Genomic DNA, 24,306 nt, shown 5'->3' on the forward strand with positions numbered 1-24,306 from the left:
TGATGTGCGAAGGTTGTCTGCAACATTTTCAAAGTTTCAGTAGCTGTAATTTCATTTCGCTAACTAATGTTATAAAAAATACGATAACCTCACTTTAACTTCCAATACTTATTAATATGTTAACGCATAATTTGAAATAGAAGGTTGTGATAGTAGTACCAACTTAAAAGTTTATAGATTTGTTCATATCGGAATCCCAAAAAAAATAATATTTAAATGGCCTTTTATTTTTTGCCATAGTGTAATAACACATGGCTCTAAAAATTCTTGCTTTTTTAAATTCAAATTATTCTAAAAAAAATGTTGCTTACTCAACCAAATACTTTGTTTAAAGAAGGAAACACTTTTGAAATAGATAAATGTTTAAAAAAAATATAGTACCCAGATTGGTACCTTGAGGAACCTCGAAAAAAAGCTTTTTATGAACTCAGTAAAATTAAATTGAAATCCTCATTACATATGAAATAATTTGAAGTAGATAAAAAAAAACTAATAGACATTATACTTAACTTGCTTTTACAGTATTTCCCACGCGCATTTGCAGCTTTTAAGTGCAACTTTTCATTCGAAACGAATAAGTTTTAGTTCAATAGCTCACTTAAATTCAATCCAATTAACACCTTTCAAATCTGCATTTTTAAGACGTTTTTAAAATCAATCAATCTTTTATCTTTCATATCCACAGAGATGTGAGACTTTTCCAAGATTACCAAATCCCATTACTTTCGTTTTTCCAATTCAATTTTATTGCTAAACATTAAAAGTTAAAGTTTTGTTCGTCTTTTCATAATTCTTCATCGTACAAATTTTATTAAAGTCATTAAAAAAAAATATGAAAAATCAAATTTGAACAAACTCATAAAAACATAAAATTTTTCTGCAATTAAATCATCAATAAAAAATTAAGGAACAAAAGTAACAAACTTTTCAATATTTTTTTATGGTTTTTTTGCCTGGAGTGTATGTCTATTTGCAAACCAAACATTTTCACAATTTGTCGATTCATAAAAATTAAAATTAACAAATGGAAATAAAAACCCCAAAGATATTTGTACTTTGATCTTACAACGCCCGCCGGTTCGGTCGTTAAGTTAGAGTTCGTTGGTGCATCAGTTTATTAAAGAAATTAAAAGCAGTTAAATTTAAAAACATTCACTTTTCACGTCTTTTGAAATCTGTGATGAAAGTTGCATGAAAATTTAAAAAAAAAACAATATGGAACCTTTATCGATGACAAGGAAAGATCAGTACTATAAACTGACCCACGGTTGTAAAATAAAAAAAAAAAAAGAAAAAATGAAGTTCCCAGACTATTAAGAGGTTCGATGCTTTCGCAATGAAACAACTTTTTTTCAAAATCTGCAACGGCCGGATTTGTGATACTTTTTCTCTACCGGTCGGCCTTATCATGGATAGAACCTTTTGTTAAATATTTTCTCACTTAATAGTACTCCCATGGATTAATTCCAAATCCACAAACTTGATATTCACGAAAATTCCCACAAGCTATCTAGTTTTTTAAAAGCTTGACTAATAATCGGATCCTGCTGACTTCAGTGGCCCTAATCAACATTGATACGCCTCTGAATAAAAATACTGTTTTTTTGTTGTTGTTTTAAATCACGTCCGCATCGTTTACACGCTATATACGCTACGCAGTGTATCTTTTGAAAATTAATCAGATTTTGCAAATCACTCGTGATGACCAATTGACCCGAATTGCAGCAGATCAGTACCAGAAAGAAAAAGGAAGAAAATACAACAACAACAAAAAACTCACGTCAAGTATATTTTCCTCTCTTGCATTGAAATCAGTTTCAACTTCGATGCGATTCGAGAAAAAAAAATCATCTCATAGGAATTTTGCCCTTAGGCAGCGGCGGGAGCACCAGCATAGCTTACCTAGAAAAGCTCAAGACAACCAACGAGATGAATAAAAACAGTACGGATCCATCATAAACACGTTTAAGTAGTTCTTCCTTCATTCGCGTTGAGAATCGATGTTTTCTTGGTTTCCATTGATGCCCCACAACACACTCGAGTCGAGAGTACCTACGAGTTCACAATTGCTAAAGCCCCAAATGCAACTTGAGTTGGTGGTCGGTTATTGTTGAAATGATTAACAAAATGATAACATAATGACGAGGCCGAGATGATGCGGAAAACTCTGCGAATAGCGGTATTTAGCATAAATTTGGTATGAGGAGTTGATGATGGTGGTGGCGACTCTTTATGGTAGACGGACTGGACACCACTGACCGCTGCCACCACCGCCAGCTCCGATGACGGTAAGTGAGTAAGGAGTTGAGTGTTTTATCGGATTAAATTTGACATCATCAAAAACTTAAAAGATGAGGAAGAAAAATCCAAGGAAAAGCCGTGATTGCCCAAGGCCATTGTATAGTTGATTGAATGACATTTCTATGAAGCTTAAGAGGCTTCCTTAATTTTGGCAATGATTACAAAGTCGATAAGTTACTTTTTACTTTGTAATAAAGGTTAAAGCATCAGCCATTCCATTGTAAGATTTATGAATGAAAATTGACGAAAAAGGAACATCATCCTTCTACAAATATTTGGTCAAACCGAACAGCGACCGTTTAAGTGAAGACCTATAAAGATTTATAAGAATAGGTATCGTGTTTCTTAAAACCAAATTCGATACTTTCTTTCTAATTTGTTCATAATGCCAAACGGAACGTGAACTTTAACACACAAAAGAAGCAAACAAAACTCTTATAATGTTTGTTAACAAATGAAAACAGATCGAGAGAAGAAGCCCAAAGCCCCTCGTGTTTTTGTACTTTGTACTTCATCTTCATTTTTTTTTCGCTTATTGTTCTTTTCTCCATGTGCAATATGAAAAGATAATAAAAATACGTAAATAAGAAATATGAGTATGAAAGTGTGAAATACAATCGTAGTGATGGAAGATTGTTGTAAAAGCTGCCATGATATGATGATGATGGGAGGATTTCCGTTTCCTATAAAAAAAACATGGTGTGCTCTTGATTCTTTCGTTCTTTTGTTTAAAATCACTCTTTTCTTTTATATTCTATTTGATTTTCTAAGTTTAAAAGAGCAATGTTTTAACATATCTTACCTACATTTGTGGTTTAATGAAATATATGACAATTACCTCGATGATAATAGTTTTGTGGTATAAAAATGCGTTTGTCACGGTTTAAAAAATTCTTTAGAAATCTTCTGATTAATTCTGACGTCCAAACGATTGAACTGGAAATAAGACGTGACTTGAGTTCTTCTTGAAACAAGATATTTAACAATAAGATGAAGTGTAAATGATTGTTCAAGTAACAATTTTTACCTAGATTATTGAAAGCAGTTCCCAGAAGTTTTTTATTTACAATTTTCTTAAAAACTTCTGACTGATATTGATTTCACCTTTAAAACTTGAAATATGTGTTCATCCAAAAATAAAAATCGTTGCTAGAACTTTGCTCCTAACTGCTCTTAAAGAATATTATCAAATTAATTTCTTAAGTTTTTATTTGTTACTTAAAAAAAAACTGTCACTTCGACGTTTTCTAGATGTCAAAAACGCAATTCTTCGAGGCGACAATTAATTTTTAAGGCAATATAGTTTTTTGTTCGCAATATATTCGAGCTTTTCTTTTGTTCACAGAAATCGAAAATTTAAATCTTCTCAAAAACGAACCGAGAGATTTGTATTAAATTTTTTCCAAATTTTTTTTTCCTAAACTTTGCTTCTTTTAAAAAGAAAATAATTATTTATTTATTAATCAAAGTTAAAGATTATATTTTTTGTATTTCTCCAGAAGGGAACCCTCCATAGAACCGTGAATATTTTTCTCAGGAACTCATGAACCGATATCAATTATTTGCTTTTTGCATAAGCATTTATATTGTAAAGGGTGATTTTTTAAAAGCTATAGGAAAGTTTGACTGCGCATTAAATGGTCAATTCGCTTAGTCCAATTTTGGCATAATCTTTCCAATATTTCGGCCGCTATCTCACGACAAAAATGCATCAATATTGTCTTCTAATGCGTCAATTGAAGCCGGCTTGTGTGTATAGACATGAGCTTTAACAAAGCCCCACAAAAAGTAGTCTAAAGGCAATTGACCGGTCCCGAACTTGAAATAAACCGTTCACCGAACTCGCCTCTCCGACGCTTGTTGGTGCTTCGCAACTATGAAAGCTTTTATGTGGCCAGAAAGTCACCCAACGGCACAAACCCCACCCTTGAGGGCCCGATCCTAAGTATAACTCCAAGGATGAGGTGCCGGATAAAACTGCTCCTTATAGGCCTGAGCTCCGAATAAGTCGAAGAAGCCCTATAAGGTGTTCACTAAGTAGTTCAACCTTACTGGAACTGTAGACGCCACCGTTGATTCCATCTCGGGAATTCCTCCACTGCCGTCTGGATAAGGAGAGGTGCCTCTGAGGAAACACCTCTCTCCCCCTAAGTAAGTAAGTAAGTAAGAACTCGCCTCTCAATAAGTCCATTGTTGCGCGTGCTGTGTGGCATGTGGCACCGTCTTGTTGAAACCACATGTCATGTAAGTCAAACAAAAGTTGGATTTCATCTAACGGTAGCGCTCACCAATCACAGTTACGTTACGATTCGCATCATCTTTGAAAAAATACGGTCCAAAATCAACAATTCTGCTTATTTACGTACCTATTGAGACAAAAATGAGATTCGTCGCTGAACACAATTTTTCGGTACAATAGTGGATCTTCGACCAACTATCCAAGAACCCATTCACCAAAAATTTTACGTTGCAGTAGGTCGTTCGGCTTCAATTCTTGCATTTCACCTAAATTCTTCCGCAAATTTTTCCACGTTGTTGAGTAACAGAGGCGCAATCGTTGCAAACGGTAACGATTCGATAATTAATGGTCATCATTAACACTGCTGCGATATTTTCTTCAGTTCGAACTCTATGTAAGCGTGTTGGTGGTTTAATGTCCAACAATGAAAATTTGGTGCGAAATTGAGTCACAAAAGCCCGAAAAGCCTCTTCAGTTGATTAAACTGGCCATAAAATGGAAGAAGCGCGCGATAAACTTTCTTAACAGAGCACGCATTTTGATAATAAAATTCAATAATTTGCAAGCGTTGTTCGTTTGTAAGAGGATTCATGCTTGAAGTATAGACCAAACTGAAGATGTTTGACAGTGAAACAAAACACGAAACGTCGGTTAGCTTTTAAAACCAGTGTTGCCAAAAAGATAATAGCTAGAAAATCACTCTTCAAATATATAATATTTGATGATCAAAAAAGTCTAAATTTTTGTTTTGGATTTATTTTTGTTCAAAATTCGTTATTTCGAAAACGGGTAAAATACTTTTAAACAAAAAAGTTAAATTTAATATAAAAAAACGCTCAAATGATTAAAAAAAATAATTCAGAAAAATTGAATTTGTTTTTGGAGAAATTAAATGGAATTTAAATCTCTGAAGACAAACTAAATTTTTGCAGGTTATATTTTGAAATCTTAAATTATAAGAACTCTTTTTCGAAACAAACTCTTTGGATACAGGAGCAGGTTGAGCTTTGTCATAGAGCTTAATTTATACTTTCTTAAAATTGAGCTGAATTTAAAATAGATCACTAAATAAGGCACGGTTTAGGGTGTAAATCACACACATTATACATGATTATTATCCTATCGGACTTTTAAATATTTAATGCAAAAAAAAACAATTTTTTTCTAACACTTATTTTTATGTTTTAATTATTTATTTGCATTTAAAAAATGTCAATTAAAGTTTCATAAAGTTAAAAAAAATATAAGCTAACATTTTATAAACTCTCATTCACTAAAGTTTAACCCTATCGGAATTTTTTCTATGTGGCTAATAAAATGTAAAATTTATTTGTTCACATATGTTTACCTCTTAATATGTATTTATACATAAAACACTTTATTAACCTTATGCAAAGAAAAGCTTTTATATGTTAAACGAAACTCAAATAATCTTCTTTATGCATTAAAATTTAAGATATAAATCTAATTGCAATATTTTAATGTGTAATAATTGATTTCCGTACTTATTTCCATTCCATTTTCCCTTAATAATCCCTTAGTAATATTTTTAATACAGGGTGTGTATTAAAATGAATAAATTACATATATCTTGGCTTAAAGAAATTTTACTTAACACAAATAAAAAACTATTGATCAACTATCTACGGAAATAAACCAAACGAAAAACTACTAACTGGCGCCCGGGTGGGAAGTTTTGTATTCTTATATTTCTACTTACAGAAAATTAGTATTACATTATTTAAAAAAGAAAGAAATGTGTTTCGTACAACACCCTCTAAAATTACATTATCGGCTTTTTTCAAAACTTTTAATTATTATCTTTTTGCTATATCTACTATTAGATTTAATACAAACAATTCTATGTTTTATTTTGAGCATTAAATTATTATGAAAGGTTTTAGTTTTATATTAAACGTTGATAGATATGGATTGGTTTTTAATACTTTCCCTTCTAAGTCAGGTTGACAAAACAGTGTCTTATAATTTTCGAAACGCATCTGTTCAAGCGGATGAAAATATTTCAAAATGTCTCTTAAAAATCGTTAAACAATTTGAAAAAGACTTGGAATTATATTTTAGTCCGGGTGTTGCAATACACATTGGCAAAACGTATTCAATTCACTCTCGATACAAATTTGAAGATATTGTTCACAATTTCTTGATCAAAAGAAGTCCTCCAATATCGATGACACTGAATTCCTATGAAATTTCCTCAAATCATTTCCAATTACAAGTGTTTTTCGTAGATTCCTCTAAATCATTCAAGTAAGTTCTAAGCACACTAATAAATCCGAAAAATTTTCAATTTAAGTTGGTTTTAACAGATCTCTAATAGATGAAGAAATGCAAAAACAATTTTATCAATATCATTTGATAATTCTTCTAGCAAACAATACCAATTTGATAATGAAAGAATTATTTGAGTTTTGCATTGAATCAAAGATAGCCAATTTAAATGTGCTCATAACGGAAAATGGAAACATTATTGAAATGTACACATTTCTTCAATTCAACGAGAAGAATTGTAAAGATTCAAACCCGAAATTGCTCAATACTTTCAGAAATGGAAAATTCTTATTGAAAAAAACAATATTTCCGCCGAAGAACAAAAACTTTTGGCAGTGTCCTTTGGATGTTGTCATCTGGATTAATTCTCCTCACATGAAGGTCGATTTCACAAACGTTACAAAACCCAAGTTAAGTGGTATTGAAGCAGGAATATTGAAGATATTGGCTGAAAATATGAATTTTTCCTTTCCAATCGAGAACGAAGGACTTGACAAGGCAACTAATAGGCAGTTTAATATGGATCTTGTGAGTATAATACATACTTTGCTTTCCATCTTTTGTCAAAATAAAACGTTTTTATTCTTGTAGTTGAGCGATCGAAATGCTGACTTCTTAATGGGTGGTGCATTTTGCGGAAGTGAAAGGCATAAATTATATTCATTAAATTCGTTGTTTTACTCTTCTCTATTGACTGTGGTTATAAAACGGTCCAATATCAGCACTTACCTCGGAATTCTACTGTATCCATTCGACGGTCTAACCTGGTTCATTATTGTTGGACTGATTTGTTTACACAAAATTGCAAAACTCCTAGTTAAACAATTAAAAAGAAAACATTTCGATACTACGTTCATTGAGAATCCACATAGAATCGCCTGGCTTCTTGGTATTCTAGTGATTCGTAGTGCCTATGAAGGTTCGATTTTTAAACATCTCAAGGAAAAACATGGAAAACCTCTCCCCGTAAATATCGAAGAAGCCCTAGCTGATGGCTATCAATTCATTACTTACTCTACTTTGCAAAACTTTCTGTCTGAAGTCGAAGACCTAAAAGACCATACAACCTACTTAGATACTAACCGATCGAATGTAATCAAATTATTGATCCGTAACGAGCAAAAGTATGCAATGATCATTAATGATAATTTTATTGAATTTTTGAATTTTGTTAATCAAGAGGATTACGCTGTATTTAAAGAACCCATTATAGCCATTAGTAATTGCTTATATTTAGCAAAACCTTCGTCTTTGACAGCAGAATTTGAAAAACGTATTATGAAATTATTAATGCATGGATTTATAGAGGAATTTACAAAAGATTATTCCTTGACAAAACTTTTTCGAGAATTCAAGGTGCGGCATAAAATGAAGGCTATATCCATGAACCAGATTCAAGGTGTTTGCAGGTGGTTTTGTATCCTTTGTGGATTGTCATGTGTGTGTTTAGCAATGGAAATGCTTTCGAAAAAGTTTTTGAAAATGAAGATCGTTATGGATTTTTTATATAGATTGTAGAACTTTTTTTACAGCTATTTTTTTCTGAACATATTTTATTAAAAATTGTTGCAAATTATTCAAAAATGTTTAAAAAAATTGTGTGAAGAAAAATAAATGAACACATGTGTTGTAATTATAATTTGTTTGAGTTCTTGAAATGTTGAACAAATGAATTTTTTTTTCTTTGAGTATCGACTTGAAGAAAATGAAAAAGTAATACGAATTTTCGGTTCTTAGAATGTATTTTTTTAGGAAATGTCAGAAACGCTTAAATGTTCGAATGTAAAAAGTGATTTTTTAGCTAATATCTTTTAGGCAACACTGGTTTAAACAGCTGACACACGTTTCGTGTTTTGTTTCACTGTCAAACATCTTCAGTTTGGTCTATACTTCAAGCATGAATTCTCTTACAAACGAACAACGCTTGCAAATTATTGAATTTTATTATCAAAATGCGTGCTCTGTTAAGAAAGTTTATGGCACGCTTCTTCCATTTTATGGTCAGTTTAATCAACTGAAGCGGCTTTTCGAGCTTTTGTGGCTCAATTTCGCACCAAATTTACATTGTTGCACATAAAACCACCAACACGCTTACATAGAGTTCGAACTGAAGAAAATATCGCAGCAGTGTTAATGATGACCATCAATTATCGATTCGTGGCCGTTTGGAACAATTGCGCCTCTGTTACTCAACAACGCGGGAAATTTTGCGGAAGAATTAAGGTGAAATGCAAGAATTGAAGCCGAACGACCTTTGGTGAATGGGCACTTGGAAAGTTGGTCGAAGATCCACTTTTTTACTGAAAAATTGTGTTCAGCGAAGAAGCTCATTTTTGTCTCAATGGGTACGTAAATTAGTAGAATTGTCAATTTTGGAGTGAATATCAGCCAGAAGCATTGATAACAATTCATTCAGAAAAAGTCACAGTTTGGTGCGGTTTAAGGGCTGGTGGCATCATTGGAGCGTACTTTTTCAAAGATGATGCGAATCGTAAGGTAACTGAATGAATGGTGAGCCCTACCGTGAGATGATATCCAATTTTTGTTTGCCCAAAATGGAAGAGCTTGACTTACATGACATGTGGTTTCAACAAGACGGTGCCACACAACACGCGCAACAATGGAGTTCGGTGAACATTTTATTTCACGTTCATGACCGGTCAATTGGCAGCCAAAATCGTGCGATTTAACGCCTTTAGACTATTTTTTGTGGGACTATGTTGAAGCTCATATCTATACAGACAAGCCCGCTTCAATTAACGCATTGGAAGTCAAGATTGAAGCATTTACTCGTGAGATACCGGAATAAGATAAAGAAGCCCATAGAGCTCGCACAGCAAATGTCGGTGTCATACACTGATTTACAATGTCTTATATGAAATTTAGTGAAATTTCACTTAACAATGCAAAGACTTCAAGTGAATGCAAATACTTTAATTAATGCAAAGACTTTTAGTAAATGCATGAAGTCTCAAATTTATTAATGTTTAATGTTTTTTTTTTGACTTAAGTGCTTTTACCAAAACACCTTTTACCGTTTTTCATTTGCTAAGCATCTTAAGATGTTCTCAGGTCAGTGCAACCGTTTTATTTGTTATTTGTTTCAAAAATCGCTTACAGGGTAAGACATGAGTCTTATAAAGTGTTAAAAGCCTTTACATTAATTTCAGAAGTGCACATTGTTGGAAAATAACTAATACTAAAGATCGAAGTCGAATTGCCCTTCCTTAAGCCACGAACATGGTTTCGCTGTTTACATCACGACTCCTCCCGTGAAATTTTTGGACTCAACCAATTTCTTGTAGTTAAACCTTTCAGCAAAATGTTGCTGTTGTAGTTTTTAATATAAAAAAGTTGAAGAAAAAAGTTGTGTGGTTAAATATCTTAAGTTGACATAAGCGATTTTCCTTTTTTATAAACATCGAACATTAAAACATATCTTAAGACATTTTCCAAAAATCATTTCTCCCTATTATCTGATAAATTAAATAAATTTATACATACAACGAATTATCCTTTACTTAAGTTGTTTTACCCTTTGTAAAACCCTACGATTTAAACTTATGCTATTTTACAAAACGTCATGACTTTCTTTTTTCAAAAGACTTATCAACTGGGTAAACTAAAATTGTTTGTGAAGAAAATATATATAAAAAAGTATAAAAAGCTCAAACCACATGTGTCGACTTAAGAGCCTTTTGAGCACAGTATTAGGTTAGGTTAGGTTAACGTGGCTGCGGATTAGAATCCACACACTTAGGCCAAAAGAAAGGCCCATTGCTTTTTACAAAGCGAAGAAGATATTTGATATCCTTTTTAGATAGTTCACTGGGATAATCAAAAGAGTAGTCTCCCAGATGAAGTTTGCGTCTTAGTGAAAGAGCAGGGCAGGTGCAGAGAAGGTGAGAGATTGTTTCCTCTTCTTCTTCGTCCATACAGCTCCTGCAGAATTAATTTGAGGCTACACCACGTCGTATTGCGTGTCTGCCTATAAGACAGTGTCCCGTAAGAACACCTATTAGGGAGCTAATCTGAAGTCTGCTTTGAGATAACAAGTCTTTAGAGCGCTTTAGGTCCAGTGAAGGCCATATGATTTTTGTGGCTGTGCATGTTGGTTAATTGTGCTACCTAGAATTTGCTATCGCAAAAGCTGTTTCTTTTACCATAAGTTTAAATTAAGCTATCGGTATACCTATCTCCTCCCTTTCAGGTGAAATAGGCATGACGGTTCCATTTTTAGCGAGTTCATCGGCTCTACAATTTCCCGTGATGTCTCTGTGGCCCGGCACCCAACATAGGTGAATGTTAAATTGCTACGACATCTCCAAAAGAGACGATCGACAATCGAGGGCCGTTTGAGATTTGGTTGAGACACCATCAAGAGATTTAATAGCAGCCTGACTGTCAAAGAATATGAGGATATCAGAAGTTGATATCACGTTTTCTCTTAGTCAGGAGAGAACCTCTTTGAGCGCTAAGATTTCCGCTCGGAAGACGCTACAATGATTAGGGAGGCGGAATGAGATGCTTAGATTAAGCTTTTATGAGTACACACTACTACCAACTCCCTCATTTGTCTTAGATCCATCTGTATAAAAATGAATGCTTTTGTGTTATCCAGGAATTTTTTGTCTTCCCATTCATCTCTGGATGGAATGCATACCTGGAAGTTTTTTCCAAATAGGGGTTTAGGAATAGTGTAGTCTATGTACGTTGGTATACAAAAAAAGAGGTTCAAAATGATGCAGCGGCCAACATTGTTGTTGGTCCATTGAGATGAGGCGTCGAGTCTTATCGCTGTACTCGCTGCCGCTTGTTTACTGAAGATGTCGAGGGGTGTCAGATGGAGAAGAATGTCTAACGCTTCTGAGGGTATGGTTCTCAATGCCCCGGTTATGCAGGACATGCAGTGCGTTAGACTCTGCTGAGTTTGTCGTAGTATGTGACTTTCTCCAGTGCAGTCCACCATACTGCAACCCCGTACATAAGTATTGGTCGGATGACCGATGTGTATAGCCAGTAGGTTATGCGAGGTTGAAAACCCCATTTTCTTCCTATGGCTTTCTTGCAAAGGAAAAGAGCTACTGTAACTTTTTTAACTCTTTCCTGTATATTAGATTTCCAACTTAATTTTTTGTCCAATATCAGACCAAGATATTTGGTTTCATTGGTAAAAATTAAAAAAAAATTCCCCAACTTAGAGTTCATAATCCTTCTTTTAAGCATTAGATTAATCAACTCAAAGATTGAGTATTCAACTTTTAAGGTCGTCATAGCAGAAGTGATAGCGGATGTGTCAACGGTGTTGAAAGCGCCCTCAATATCAAGGAAGGCCAGCATAGTATAATCCTTTTGCTCTAGGGAGTATTCGATAGTTCTTACCAGAGTGTGCAAGACTGTTTCTACCGATTTCCCACTATTTATCAATGCTATTACGTATATGGATATCGATCAATCATTCCAGAGTTTTGAGAATGAATGATGATAGGCTAATAGGTCTTAGGTCTTTAGGGTTGACATGCGAGCATTTGCCCGCCTTGGGAATGAAAACTACCTTTACATCTCTCCATCGCTGAGGTAGTCTCTTATAGATAGACCAGATTTATACAACTTTTGAAGATCACCTCAATGATGGGCAAAGTTATATAAATGGTATATTGTAGCTCAGCTGGAACGATTTGATCCGGACCTGGAGACTTGTAAGGTTTGAAACTATTCAGAGCCCAGCACAGTATTGTCATAAAATATTAAATTTGCAAAAAAATTTAATTCTTTTACAAATCTGTTAAAAAGTTACAAAATTTAATTATTTTTAATAAATGTTTGTTTCTATTTCTCAATGTAACATGTTCGATGCAACAACAAGATCAAGGCTAAGAGCAATATCAAACATCGACATTCTTCATCATACATGTTTGGTACAGTTTTTGCTTTTTTCCACTTTATTCAATAAATATGAGTTGCTTAACAACCTAAAACCGTTATAAGTTGTGCTTTGCATACAATCCAGAATTTTCTCCATACAAACTAGTTTTTAAGAATTTTCCTATAATATAACGATCAATGTCCATTCTATTCCATTTTTTATTTGTATATTTTCTTTTCTAACAATGAAAACATTTCTTGACATAATCAAAGGGTAAAGTCGATTCTAATTCCATTGTTTCGACTACAAACCTATAAAATATATTGATTCCCATTTTATTCTCCTTTGTTACTTTTCAATAGAAAATGTTATTAATTCGAATATCGACATTTTTTATCGAATAAAATCAATTTATTGATGTTATTAAGAGCAATTTGTAGTAACCTTCAATTAAAATTGAATCACTTTATTTAAGTGTTGACAGTAAAAACAAACACTTTTCATTTAATAATTTTATCGATTGTTCGGTAGTTTGCTTTTAGTCGTGTCTCATGTGTCAAGCTTTTCGTTTCAATTTATTTCGTTTTTAAATAAAGAAAAAGTGAAGCCTGCATTCCAGACAATATAAATGGGGAATTTCCCTTGACATTTGCGATTCACATTTTCTTTTTTCCGCTTAGATAAAAAAAGAAAATACTTTACAAGTTGTAATGTTTCCAAGTTAAGGTTTTTGTTTATTTTTATTTCCTTTCTTTAAGCATTTTTATTGCCATAAAACACGAAGGACCTAGCACGAATAATTGTCCTTTTAGTGTGTTTTTATTGTGAATACAAATTCATAGCAATGCCTTTTTAACAAATATACATTTGTATCTTGCATTTCTTACGCCATTAAGTCCAACAAACTATTTTAAAAACAAACTTCCTGCATTCATTAATTGTACACTAACTTTTAAAATAATGTTTAATTCAAATTACAAACATCCTGTGAAAAAATGTGAAAGTAAATTTTTTACAGAATTCGATATGTACATTACTTATTTTTTTGAGTTGGAGAAATATTTTATAAATAAAAGATTGACTTTTATGGTTACGGGCATCCGGATGAAGGATAAATAAAAATCAGAAAAATACAAAACCAATCTGAAACCCCTAAGAGAATTTATGATTATTTTAATAAATTCAAGTCAATTTTTGTCCCATTTCTTTTGGCAAAGCTATTAAATTTATACCAACTTTAAGTCGCATACTAAGTCCAAAACAAACAAACACTCAATCTCCTTAAAGTGAATGGATTAAGGTGTCATTCGAGTATCTATTTGCATAGCACGGATCTGTGTTACGCTCTAATCCCAATATAAATTTAAGAGAAAAATTTATATAGAAAAAGTAAATAAATAGCTCCTAAACAAAATGAAATAAAAATAATAAACTTGCGAATTAGAGTTGCTCTCCAATTCATATCAATGTGTCAACTAATACACCACAGGCGACAAATCGTGATTATATGCACTGTAGTGTGCAGACACTGTCTCTTTGGCATATTTTCTTCTGTGCTGCACAAGATTCACCAGCGTTGTACCAAAAATTATATACCATAAGCATAAGACCGGACTGCAGCAGCGTAGAGTATAGCCAAGCGGTCCAACTTAAAAGATATTATATACTTTTCCCCTTTCGCTGAATTAAATAATGCATCTAATGCTTCTCTGCAACTGAATAATATGCATATCTATATAAGTTAAGTTGCAGTGTACATGGGGCAGGTATCAGGTAGTTCGAGAGAGAAGTGTGGCATCTTATATTTTGCACCACCACCAACCGCTTGGACGACCGTAGGCAATTCGGGTGCAAGTGTTACCTCTTGGACCGACCACCGACCGACCGACCAACCCAACACCACCGTAGGTATAGAACAGTGTCAATCTGTTATCAAAGACAAGTTTAACGGTCGCGTTGTTGGCCGATGGGCAACATCCGGGCTTTGACATATAAAATTCAAAATGAATAAAACAAAATACACTGTCCGAAATTATCCTATAGTCAGATCCTTGACACAAGATTGTTACATACTAAAGGGTGATTTTTTTGAGGTTAGGATTTTCATGCATTAGTATTTGACAGATCACGCGGGATTTCAGACATGGTGTCAAAGAGAAAGATGCACAGTATGCTTTGACATTTCATCATGAATAGACTTACTAACGAGCAACGCTTGCAAATCATTGAATTTTATTACCAAAATCAGTGTTCGGTTCGAAATGTGTTTCGCGCTTTACGTCCGATTTATGGTCTACATAATCGACCAAGTGAGCAAACAATTAATGCGATTGTGACCAAGTTTCGCACTCAGTTTACTTTATTGGACATTAAACCAACCACACGAATGCGTACAGTGCGTACAGAAGAGAATATTGCGTCTGTTTCTGAGAGTGTTGCTGAAGACCGTGAAATGTCGATTCGTCACGGTTCGCAGCAATTGGGTTTGTGTTATTCGACCACATGGAAGATTTTACGCAAAGATCTTGGTGTAAAACCGTATAAAATACAGCTCGTGCAAGAACTGAAGCCGAACGATCTGCCACAACGTCGAATTTTCAGTGAATGGGCCCGAGAAAAGTTGGCAGAAAATCCGCTTTTTTATCGACAAATTTTGTTCAGCGATGAGGCTCATTTCTGGTTGGCTACGTAAATAAGCAAAATTGCCGCATTTGGAGTGAAGAGCAACCAGAAGCCGTTCAAGAACTGCCCATGCATCCCGAAAAATGCACTGTTTGGTGTGGTTTGTACGCTGGTGGAATCATTGGACCGTATTTTTTCAAAGATGCTGTTGGACGCAACGTTACGGTGAATGGCGATCGCTATCGTTCAATGCTAACAAACTTTTTGTTGCCAAAAATGGAAGAACTGAACTTGGTTCACATGTGGTTTCAACAAGATGGCGCTACAGGCCACACAGCTCGCGATTCTATGGCCATTTTGAGGGAAAACTTCGGAAAACAATTCATCTCAAGGAATGGACCGGTAAGTTGGCCACCAAGATCATGCGATTTGACGCCTTTAGACTATTTTTTGTGGGGCTACGTCAAGTCTAAAGTCTACACAAATAAGCCAGCAACTATTCCAGCTTTGGAAGACAACATTTCCGAAGAAATTCGGGCTATTCCGGCCGAAATGCTCGAAAAAGTTACCCAAAATTGGACTTTCCGAATGGACCACCTAAGACGCAGCCGCGGTCAACATTTAAATGAAATTATTTCAAAAAGTAAATGTCATGGACCAATCTAATATTTCAAATAAAGAATCGATGAGATTTTGCAAATTTTATGCGTTTTTTTTTAAAGTTCTCAAGCTCTTAAAAAATCACCGTTTATTAAATAAACTTTTAAAATAACGTAAACATTCAATTTCGTACATATAAAAGTGGGCGTGGCACTAGCAGAATTTTCAAACATTTTTTAAATATGTTGTGTTATGATATTCAGCTTCATAGAAATTTTAATTAAAATTAAAAATTTAGATTTGTTTAAGAAAAGTGGGCGTAGAAGTAGGCGTTGAAAGAAAAGACTTATTCATATCATAAAAGTCGAAGTTTTTTGTTTTCAACTGGAATGACAAAAGAGTAATTAATCGTGGTTTTAAATATGAATTTATTTTAAGGATAATGAGAGTGGGCAAAGAATGAAAGTTTTTAATCAGAAAAAATGAACCCTCAATTTGTATCACAACCTTTTTCTTTACAACATTTTTGTATGTCAACATTTTTGTATCGCAGGTGTTTTTGTATGTAGACATTTTTGTGGGTCAACATTTTGGTATTGCAGCATTTTTTGTATCTCACCATTTTTGTATCGCAGGAGTTTATGTATGTCAACATTTTTGCATCGCATCATTTTTTGTATCTCAGCACTTCCGCTCAAAACCTCAAGAGTTTTACCTAATTTGTTTGTATTAAAAAGATTTATTTAAAGCGACACGGCATCCCACAGTTCTTCGATAAAAAGCATTTAGAAGACCGGCGCGTTAAAATCAGAATTGACGCTAAAGTTAAAACTTGGTTTTTATATTTTTTTTTTATATATTTTCCACTCCTTTTCGATTTTTCCATTCAACACTTTGCAGGGTTGTCAAACTAAATATTGGCTGAAGTTCCGGAAAGCTAGAACGCGGTTGAGAGCAGAGCAAAGCTGGAGCTTGGCCCACAAAATCCCTGACACTTTATCTTTAAGTTTTGTTTAATTGTAAGAATTGGCTTTTCGAGGCATTAAATTCCACGTGGTTTGATACATACAAATCAGAAAGAGTGTCGGAGAAAAAACGGAGCCCTGAGGCACACTAGCATTTAATAAACATGTTTTTATTGCACCAAAAGTAGTAGCTTTGATACGCGAGGCTAAATACCAACATTTTTCTCAAAAGCTAAACACAAGTTCAAGTGGTCGCCAGCTCTGGAAAAATCTACACAGAATCGGAATCAAAAAGACAAAATTCGGTGCTGTTGAGGACATTGATGGCAATAAACTTAATGAAGAATTCATTTTTTCTCCAACGCCACAGGTCCCACAACTTTAGCCTTCAATTTCTTTTACTGACAAACGCGATAGTAATGAGCCTGGTTTTGAATTCTGTAGTAGATAGTGCTGATGTAGTTGAAAGTATTCTTTCCATTAAGTGACAAGCTGTTGGGCTCGATGATATACATCCTACCAGTTCAATACTATTTTGACGTCCTCGATATACTTTGAATCATGGAAAGTTGTTAAAATTATTCCACTTCCCAAAAACGCTAAAATAGATGAATTAAGACCTTTTTCGGTATTGCCATTTTTGTCGAGAGTTTTTGAAAGAATCCTTCAAAAGCAGATTAACGCCGTTTTAGGAAGAAACACAGCCTTATTACCGCACTTTTAAACGTTACTGATGACATTAGAAAAGCATTAGATAAAAACGAGGTTACGTTTCTAGTTTTGTTGGATTTTTCGAAGGCTTTCGATTCCGTTAATCATGTCAATCTATGTAGAACGCTCATGCAAAATTTTAATTTTTCTTCTAGGGCAACTAAATTAATTTGTTCTTATCTAACTGATAGGAAGCAAGCTGTGCAAGTTGGTGACACCCTGAAAAATTGATTGCCGAATGCCACTGATGTACCACAAGGTTCCATACTGGGTCCTCTCTTGTTTTCTGCTTATGTAAATGAACTTGCATCTCAACTAATTAATTGCAGCTCTCACTTGTATGCTGATTTCGTTCAGCTTTACTTCAGCTTTCTGCGTCAATGAAGACCTGAAGAGAGTGTCAAATTGATCTTTGTCAAACGTACTTGTGTTGAACCCTAAAAAATCCAAATGTCTTGTAATAAATAGAAACCTTTTTTATTTTCCACCAATTGTTCTGAGAATTGCTCGATATTTAGTAAATAAAAAAAAAATAAAAACAAATATTCCAGTATTTCAAAATTGCACATCTCCCTACAGTCCCCGTTTTTTAAAAAATGTTGAGAGAAAAGCTATTAAGGTTATTTGGAGGGACTGGACTCACTACTAAGGTTTAAAGTCTGCGCCGATTACAATCATACAATTTGATAAATTAATTATATGGACTTTCCTTCATTCGTGCATAAAACTTAAGCGGTAATATTAACAGTTCTTAAAGTAGGCGGGGAAGGGGGTGGATGATGTCAAGATCACTTTTTTAACTAGAATTGAAATTTTCGATGAGCGTCTACCTTTTGGAATTTTGAATTTAAATTTTTGTGAATATTAAAAAATAAAAATCCCCCTAATATTTTGCGCAGTGTATTTCACAGAGAGATACTATGCCAGTAGGATAATGCCCAAACATCCACACATATCAAACAAAAACGAAGTTAAAACAATAAAACATATCAAAGAAAAGGCTGCAGCAAGTAGGCGTCAAATTGCAACATTATCCCGAAATGATACAAAAGGTCTTTAGTTTCAAATCTCGAAAGTAGGTGGCGCTCGGTGCCGTTCTGCACTTTTTTATTTCTGTTTTCAAATCAACTCGAAAAGTCTGTGTGTGTGGGATTACAGTTTGCCTTTTGGGAATGCATCTAGATATTAAAAAACACGCAATTGTTAGATGGAGAAATTGGTTTATCTCCCGCCCTGATGCTGGATGTTGCCGTCAGCTGCCGCAGCAACAACAGCTTCAGCTAAAGCAGTAGCAGCAGCACCAACTATCTCAGTATCCAACAGGTTGGTTGGTGCTGTAAATCACAAAATATTTTCATTTAATTGCCATTGCGGTGGCGGTGGCGGTGGCAGTTGCGAATTGCGATACGGTTTAGAGTTAAGACTTAAGAGTATGGTAAATATGCGGTGGTAGTGGAGTGGTGGTGGGCCATGGTCGAACTCTGGTGCGCTTCGGTTTCAATTAAAAGATCTCACAAAATCGATTACGATGGCAATGACTTGAATTAATTAATTCAAACTGATTCCAATATACATACATATTACATTCATAGTGCTAAGTGCCTAAACGGACTTGCCAGAGCACTTAGTGTGCTTATTTTTGATAGTGTCGATTGGTAGGACGTCAAGGAGGAGTGTATCTTTGGCGCGGCTTTGAAATTAATGGTGTTGGAGCAATAATCATGCACCACAGGTGTAAAACAAATGTGCCAGGATAAGATCAACTCATAAAAAAAACCTTAACAACCAAAAAACAAGTTTAATCAAAATAATCCTCATAATCATTATCATCATCATCCTCGTCATTATGAGGAAGTCAGAGGCGGCGTCCGTGGGGGGGTGTGGTGTTGGATAAATGGTACAATTTTATTGCGTGCGTTAATTTGGGTTTTAAGCAAATCTACTCATAAAGCTAGTTGGAAGTATAGTTTACTAACAGTTGCCTTTCTACCTAGACGAAGTGGCAACTACTCTGGCAACATGCAAGTCAAGTGTTAATATTCTGGTTTATGGGAATTATTTTATAGAAGGAGGAGAAGGGAACCTTCAAAAACAACTATTATTATTACTATTGGATTCAATCTCAGTGAATTTGTATTAATTTTCCCGCAAAGGAATTATCATTTCCTTGTTTAATGTTCGCACAGTGAATTGCTGCGGTCTTATGAGAACTGGGATGGATTAATATTTATGAATATTTGTGTGAATTTTCAACTTGTTCTCGAAGCTCTGTTAGTTTTTGATGTGCGTGCCAGCTTTACCTTTAGGTGGAATTAATCTATTAAGAAGTATAATGAACATGTTCAGGTACACCGGTACATTGGTAAACTTGTACAATTCTGGAAGCATTGATTGGATAACTTTTTCGTAGCAGTATTTTTATTTTGTTCTCACGTTGGAAAAAGTAATAAATAAAAATTATGGAAATTCAGTTATTAAATTTTGTTTTTAATGATAGTTTACTTGGTTTACTACTTGGCTTAGAGTGTTGTATTATTTTATTCTGAATGGATTCATTGCTGTGACACTAAGAAATGACTGGGTCATAGAAATTTGAGGTTTAAATTAAAGAAACTGGAGAAAAGAAGTTTTTTATGAGTAAAAACCTGAGAAAAATATGAAATTTTTATTACAGAATTATAAATATTAAGCGAAGAAAGAAGGTTACTGTCACAATTCTTACACATATGGTTAAGGCTTTGAGACTGCTTACACTATCTATCACAGCAGTTCTGCAGGATTAGTGTCTGCAAAAACGGGGGAGTTATATTTTGATAATAAATACTGACGGTATTTGAAAATCGCCCATGAAACATTTTTCATTGATATTAATTTTTTTTTATAATAAGCGCACACTCAAAGGGATAATACTACCCTTATTATGTATACGCAGTGTGAGCACTAGGAAAGGGAAAGAGGGGTTGAAAGGAGGTGTCGGTGCACATTGCTTTTGAATTCCTGAATATTGGTAAGGCATTCCACATTCGCATAGTACGGCTAAAGAACCAATCTCTGTACTTGACAGTACGACCGAAGTTGGGCTGGAGGGTATATTGATGAGCATCCCTAGAAGCGCTAGTATTACGGTTGAACTGTTTAAGGGGAGGAATGCAACTTGCTATTTCTCTAGAGCATATACCATTTAAATACCGGTAAAAGAAGGTGAGACAATAAACATTTCGACGATGTTCAACCGACGTAAATGATCTTATGATGGTCATATCACCAATCAATCTAAATGCTCTATGTTCAATACTATCCAAGAGGCTTAAGTAAGTTATCGCGTATATGATCGTTCCACAAAAGGTGGTTGGTGATACACATACCCAGAATATCGAGATGTTCAGTCTCCTCGATGCAAGTGCCATTTATGGATAATGGCAAGGGGGGTATATTTCTCTTTAACGATACAAGGGATAAAAGTTTTCATTCCCAGGAGAATCAATTTTGTTATCATATCTGGGGTCAACGTCACTATCGAGGAAGCATAGTGAAGTGACTAGTTAAAGATCCTAAAATAATTATTGATTAATGATTGCAAGAATGATGGGATAGCTTTTAAGGATAAAAATGATGTTCGGATTTATGTTAGAAGCAAGAACAGTGAAGAACTTAATCCTTGAATCACCATAAAGACGCTAAGGAATGATGGCTGTAAAATAAAAATGTACTTTACTTACTTAGGTTCTCAGACCTGTTAAGTTCGTAGCGAACTCCTTTGGGGCAAAGGGCCCCTACTACGCCTACGCGCCATCGTGTTCAGTTTCCGGAGATGTGTTTTAGCTCCCTCCAACTCGTGACGCTGAATCCTCCCCGAATGTCCTGTGCCATGTGCTTCTCGGTCGTCCAGCTCTTCTTCCTTTTTGTGTTAGCGTATTTCTCTGTCGTTACCTTTTCGTAGCGTATGTCCAATCCATTGCCACTTACGCCTTCGTATAATAGAGTCTATAGCTATAGCAGGTGCTGCACTTATAAAGAAGCACAGATTCGACGTTTGTGGGAAACAGTCGTAGTTTTGTTCTCAAACTGATAGAGTTATTCCTCCAAATTTTCGACAATATACCGAACGCCGCTTTTACTTTGCCGATGTGGCAGATGACGTTGGTTCGCCTTCGATGGAGACGATACTTCTTAGGTATTGAAAGTTCTCCACTTTTTTCACCGGTTGCTGGAAAATATTTATTTGAGAGGATCGTTGGGTATCAAGGCTGATCATTTTTGTTTTGCCGGAATTAATTTTCAGCCTCACTACTTTTGTTTCTCTCTCCACACTTGTGTCATTTGATGGAGATCTATGATTCTATGAGAGAGTAAGCAAGCATCTTCCGCATAATCCAAGTGCTTCAAATAGGATATCAAAGTCCTTTCGATCCCTACCTGACAGAGCTGAGCGCAGTACATCGCTTATCACCAACAAAAACAATATTGGAGACAGAATACAGCCCTGTCTGACTCCGCTACGGACTTCAAAATCCCCTGACAACCTACCATCGTGACACTTGGATCCATCCTATGTTGCTTTCATAATAGCAATTAGTTTTTCTGGAATGCCTCAATACCACAACCCCCCTCCCAAAGCTAACCACATGTACTCCCTGTTATTACAGCAGTGATCGATATTCAACGCACTGCTCAATAATGATCCGCAGGGTGTTGATATAATCAATACAGGACAATTCAGCACTGAATCCTGCTTCTTCGGTATCGAGTGTGGCGATGCGTTCCATTATGATTTTTGTTTTATTTCGGCAACGGCAGGTAGAACAATTCCTCTATATAAAAATGTGGGAGTGTTTTTCTTATAACGGAATAGGTCCTATCTTTTGGATCAAAAATATTATGACCAAAGAAACTTACCTTGAAATATTTAAAAACAATATGCTTCCATTTGGGGAACCAAACCTGCCATTGGTGTGGACATGTCAGCAATATAATGAACCTAAACACACAGCTTAACAATGGCCTTCAAAATCGCCAGATATAAACCCCATAAAATAGCTATGGAAAAAGTAAAACATCGTGGAAAGAAATCCAAGAAAAAAAGTACACAACTCAATGCCTGGAAGGTGTGAAATGGTTCTTAAAAAAGAAAAAAAGCTACCTTACCAAGTACTGACGTCATAAGGTTACTCATTTTCCTTACAAATTCAGTAGACTTTTTTGTGGTGGCTGTGAAGCGATGGTTTATTAATAAGACATTTAGTCCACAAGTCCATTTTCTTGCAAACCTTGCTTGTACCACCGCACAGTTTATTTTTTTCTCACAGGAGTTCCACATGGAAACATTCTAGGGCCAATACTTTTTTTCAACCTTCTTATTACTTAAAAATGTGAAAATTTGTTATGATTTGAATTCGATGGTGAAAAGGAAATAAAGTCTTTCTACCAAAAAAAAGAACATAACCAATTTCATGTTCATTCTTGGAAAGTTTAATATTTTTAATGCTCTTTATTTTTCTTATGAAAAAGAATTTGTTATAATACATCCTCAAAGTTTAAGGTAACCTGTAAACAGCATCTTCTCCCAGTAAGTTATGAATAGTAAATTTCTTTCAAACCTTGCCTGTACCACCGCAGTTTTTTTTTACTGGAGTTCCACATCGAACCATTCTAGGACCAATACTTTTTTCCAAGCTTCTTATTACGTAAAAATGTGAAAATTAGTTATGATTTAAATTCGATGGTAAAAAGGAAATAAAGTTTTTCTACAAAAAAAAAGAACATTACAAATTTCACTTTAATTGTTGGAAAGTTGAATATTTTTGACGCTTTATTTTTTTCCTATGAAAAAGAATTTGTTATAATACATCTTTAAAGTTTAAGGTACCCTGGAATTAGCATCTTCTCCCAGCAAGTTACATATTTCTTTTCTAGACAGAAGCAAAGAATTGTAATTTTAACTCTTAAAAACCAATTATTTTAGTTTACGGTTCGTATCATGCCTTTATTGATATTTGTATTCTATACTTGTACCTTGACAATTAATATCCAATTTCACGCTGTAGTATGTTCCACTTTAACCACATATATAGAATCTCCCTCGCAATAAATCGAAACAACAAAAAGAACATAACCTCCGATGACAACCTCAATTTCTAATAACCATTTAAAGAAAAGACCAAACCTCCACAAACCATTATTCATTCCAAATCGATTTTTTTGCAGTCAATATAAAAATAAAATAAGAAAACTTTTAGAAAAACTTTAAAATAAATAAAAAACAAAACAACGAATATCACTTACTTGCAATCTTAAAACCACTAAAGTTAGACATAAGATATTTTTCAACGTCTGACTATTCGACCGCCTTCTGACGTCTTCTCCATGCCCATATCGTCAAAACTTAAGCACTTAATGGCAAGTGAAGTCTTTGTTGTTGTTCTCACATCATCTTATACAGCACCGATATAGTAGTCGATTCATTCGTCACGTGCGTCGACGTCGTCGTCGCGTCCGTCGCTTGTTGTCGCGTTATATTGTTGAGTTGTTCCTTGACCTTGTTCCCAAAACCGATCAATAAATTCAATAAAAGCAAAATCAAGGAAAAATCACATTCAGACACAAAATAGCTGCAACTCTTTTCTCTAACGGAAACAAAACACACATCATCATCACCGCCGCCGCCGGCCCCACCGCCATTATATGAATGGCATGTTGACAACAACAAAAGAACG

General features: G+C 34.6%; 3 protein-coding genes across 5 annotated transcripts in view; 2 read left to right on the forward strand and 1 right to left on the reverse strand.

The window, feature by feature from the left end:
* The window catches only part of LOC129944502 (tubulin polymerization-promoting protein homolog), a 379,947-nt gene that overhangs the window by 352,314 nt on the left and 3,327 nt on the right, over positions 1 to 24,306 (reverse strand). The window lies entirely within an intron of this gene.
* LOC129944487 (klarsicht protein) overlaps positions 1 to 24,306 on the forward strand; it is a 466,409-nt gene that overhangs the window by 106,903 nt on the left and 335,200 nt on the right. The gene's annotated exons all lie outside the window — the stretch shown is intronic.
* On the forward strand, positions 6,465 to 8,386 carry LOC129944492 (uncharacterized). The gene is made up of 2 exons (XM_056053957.1): positions 6,465 to 7,357; positions 7,421 to 8,386. The coding sequence occupies exons 1-2, from the start codon at positions 6,887 to 6,889 to the stop codon at positions 8,345 to 8,347; spliced, it is 1,398 nt and encodes a 465-aa protein (XP_055909932.1). The 5' UTR covers positions 6,465 to 6,886; the 3' UTR covers positions 8,348 to 8,386.

Source organism: Eupeodes corollae, chromosome 2, assembly GCF_945859685.1.
Source record: "Eupeodes corollae chromosome 2, idEupCoro1.1, whole genome shotgun sequence".
Lineage (NCBI taxonomy): Eukaryota > Metazoa > Arthropoda > Insecta > Diptera > Syrphidae > Eupeodes > Eupeodes corollae.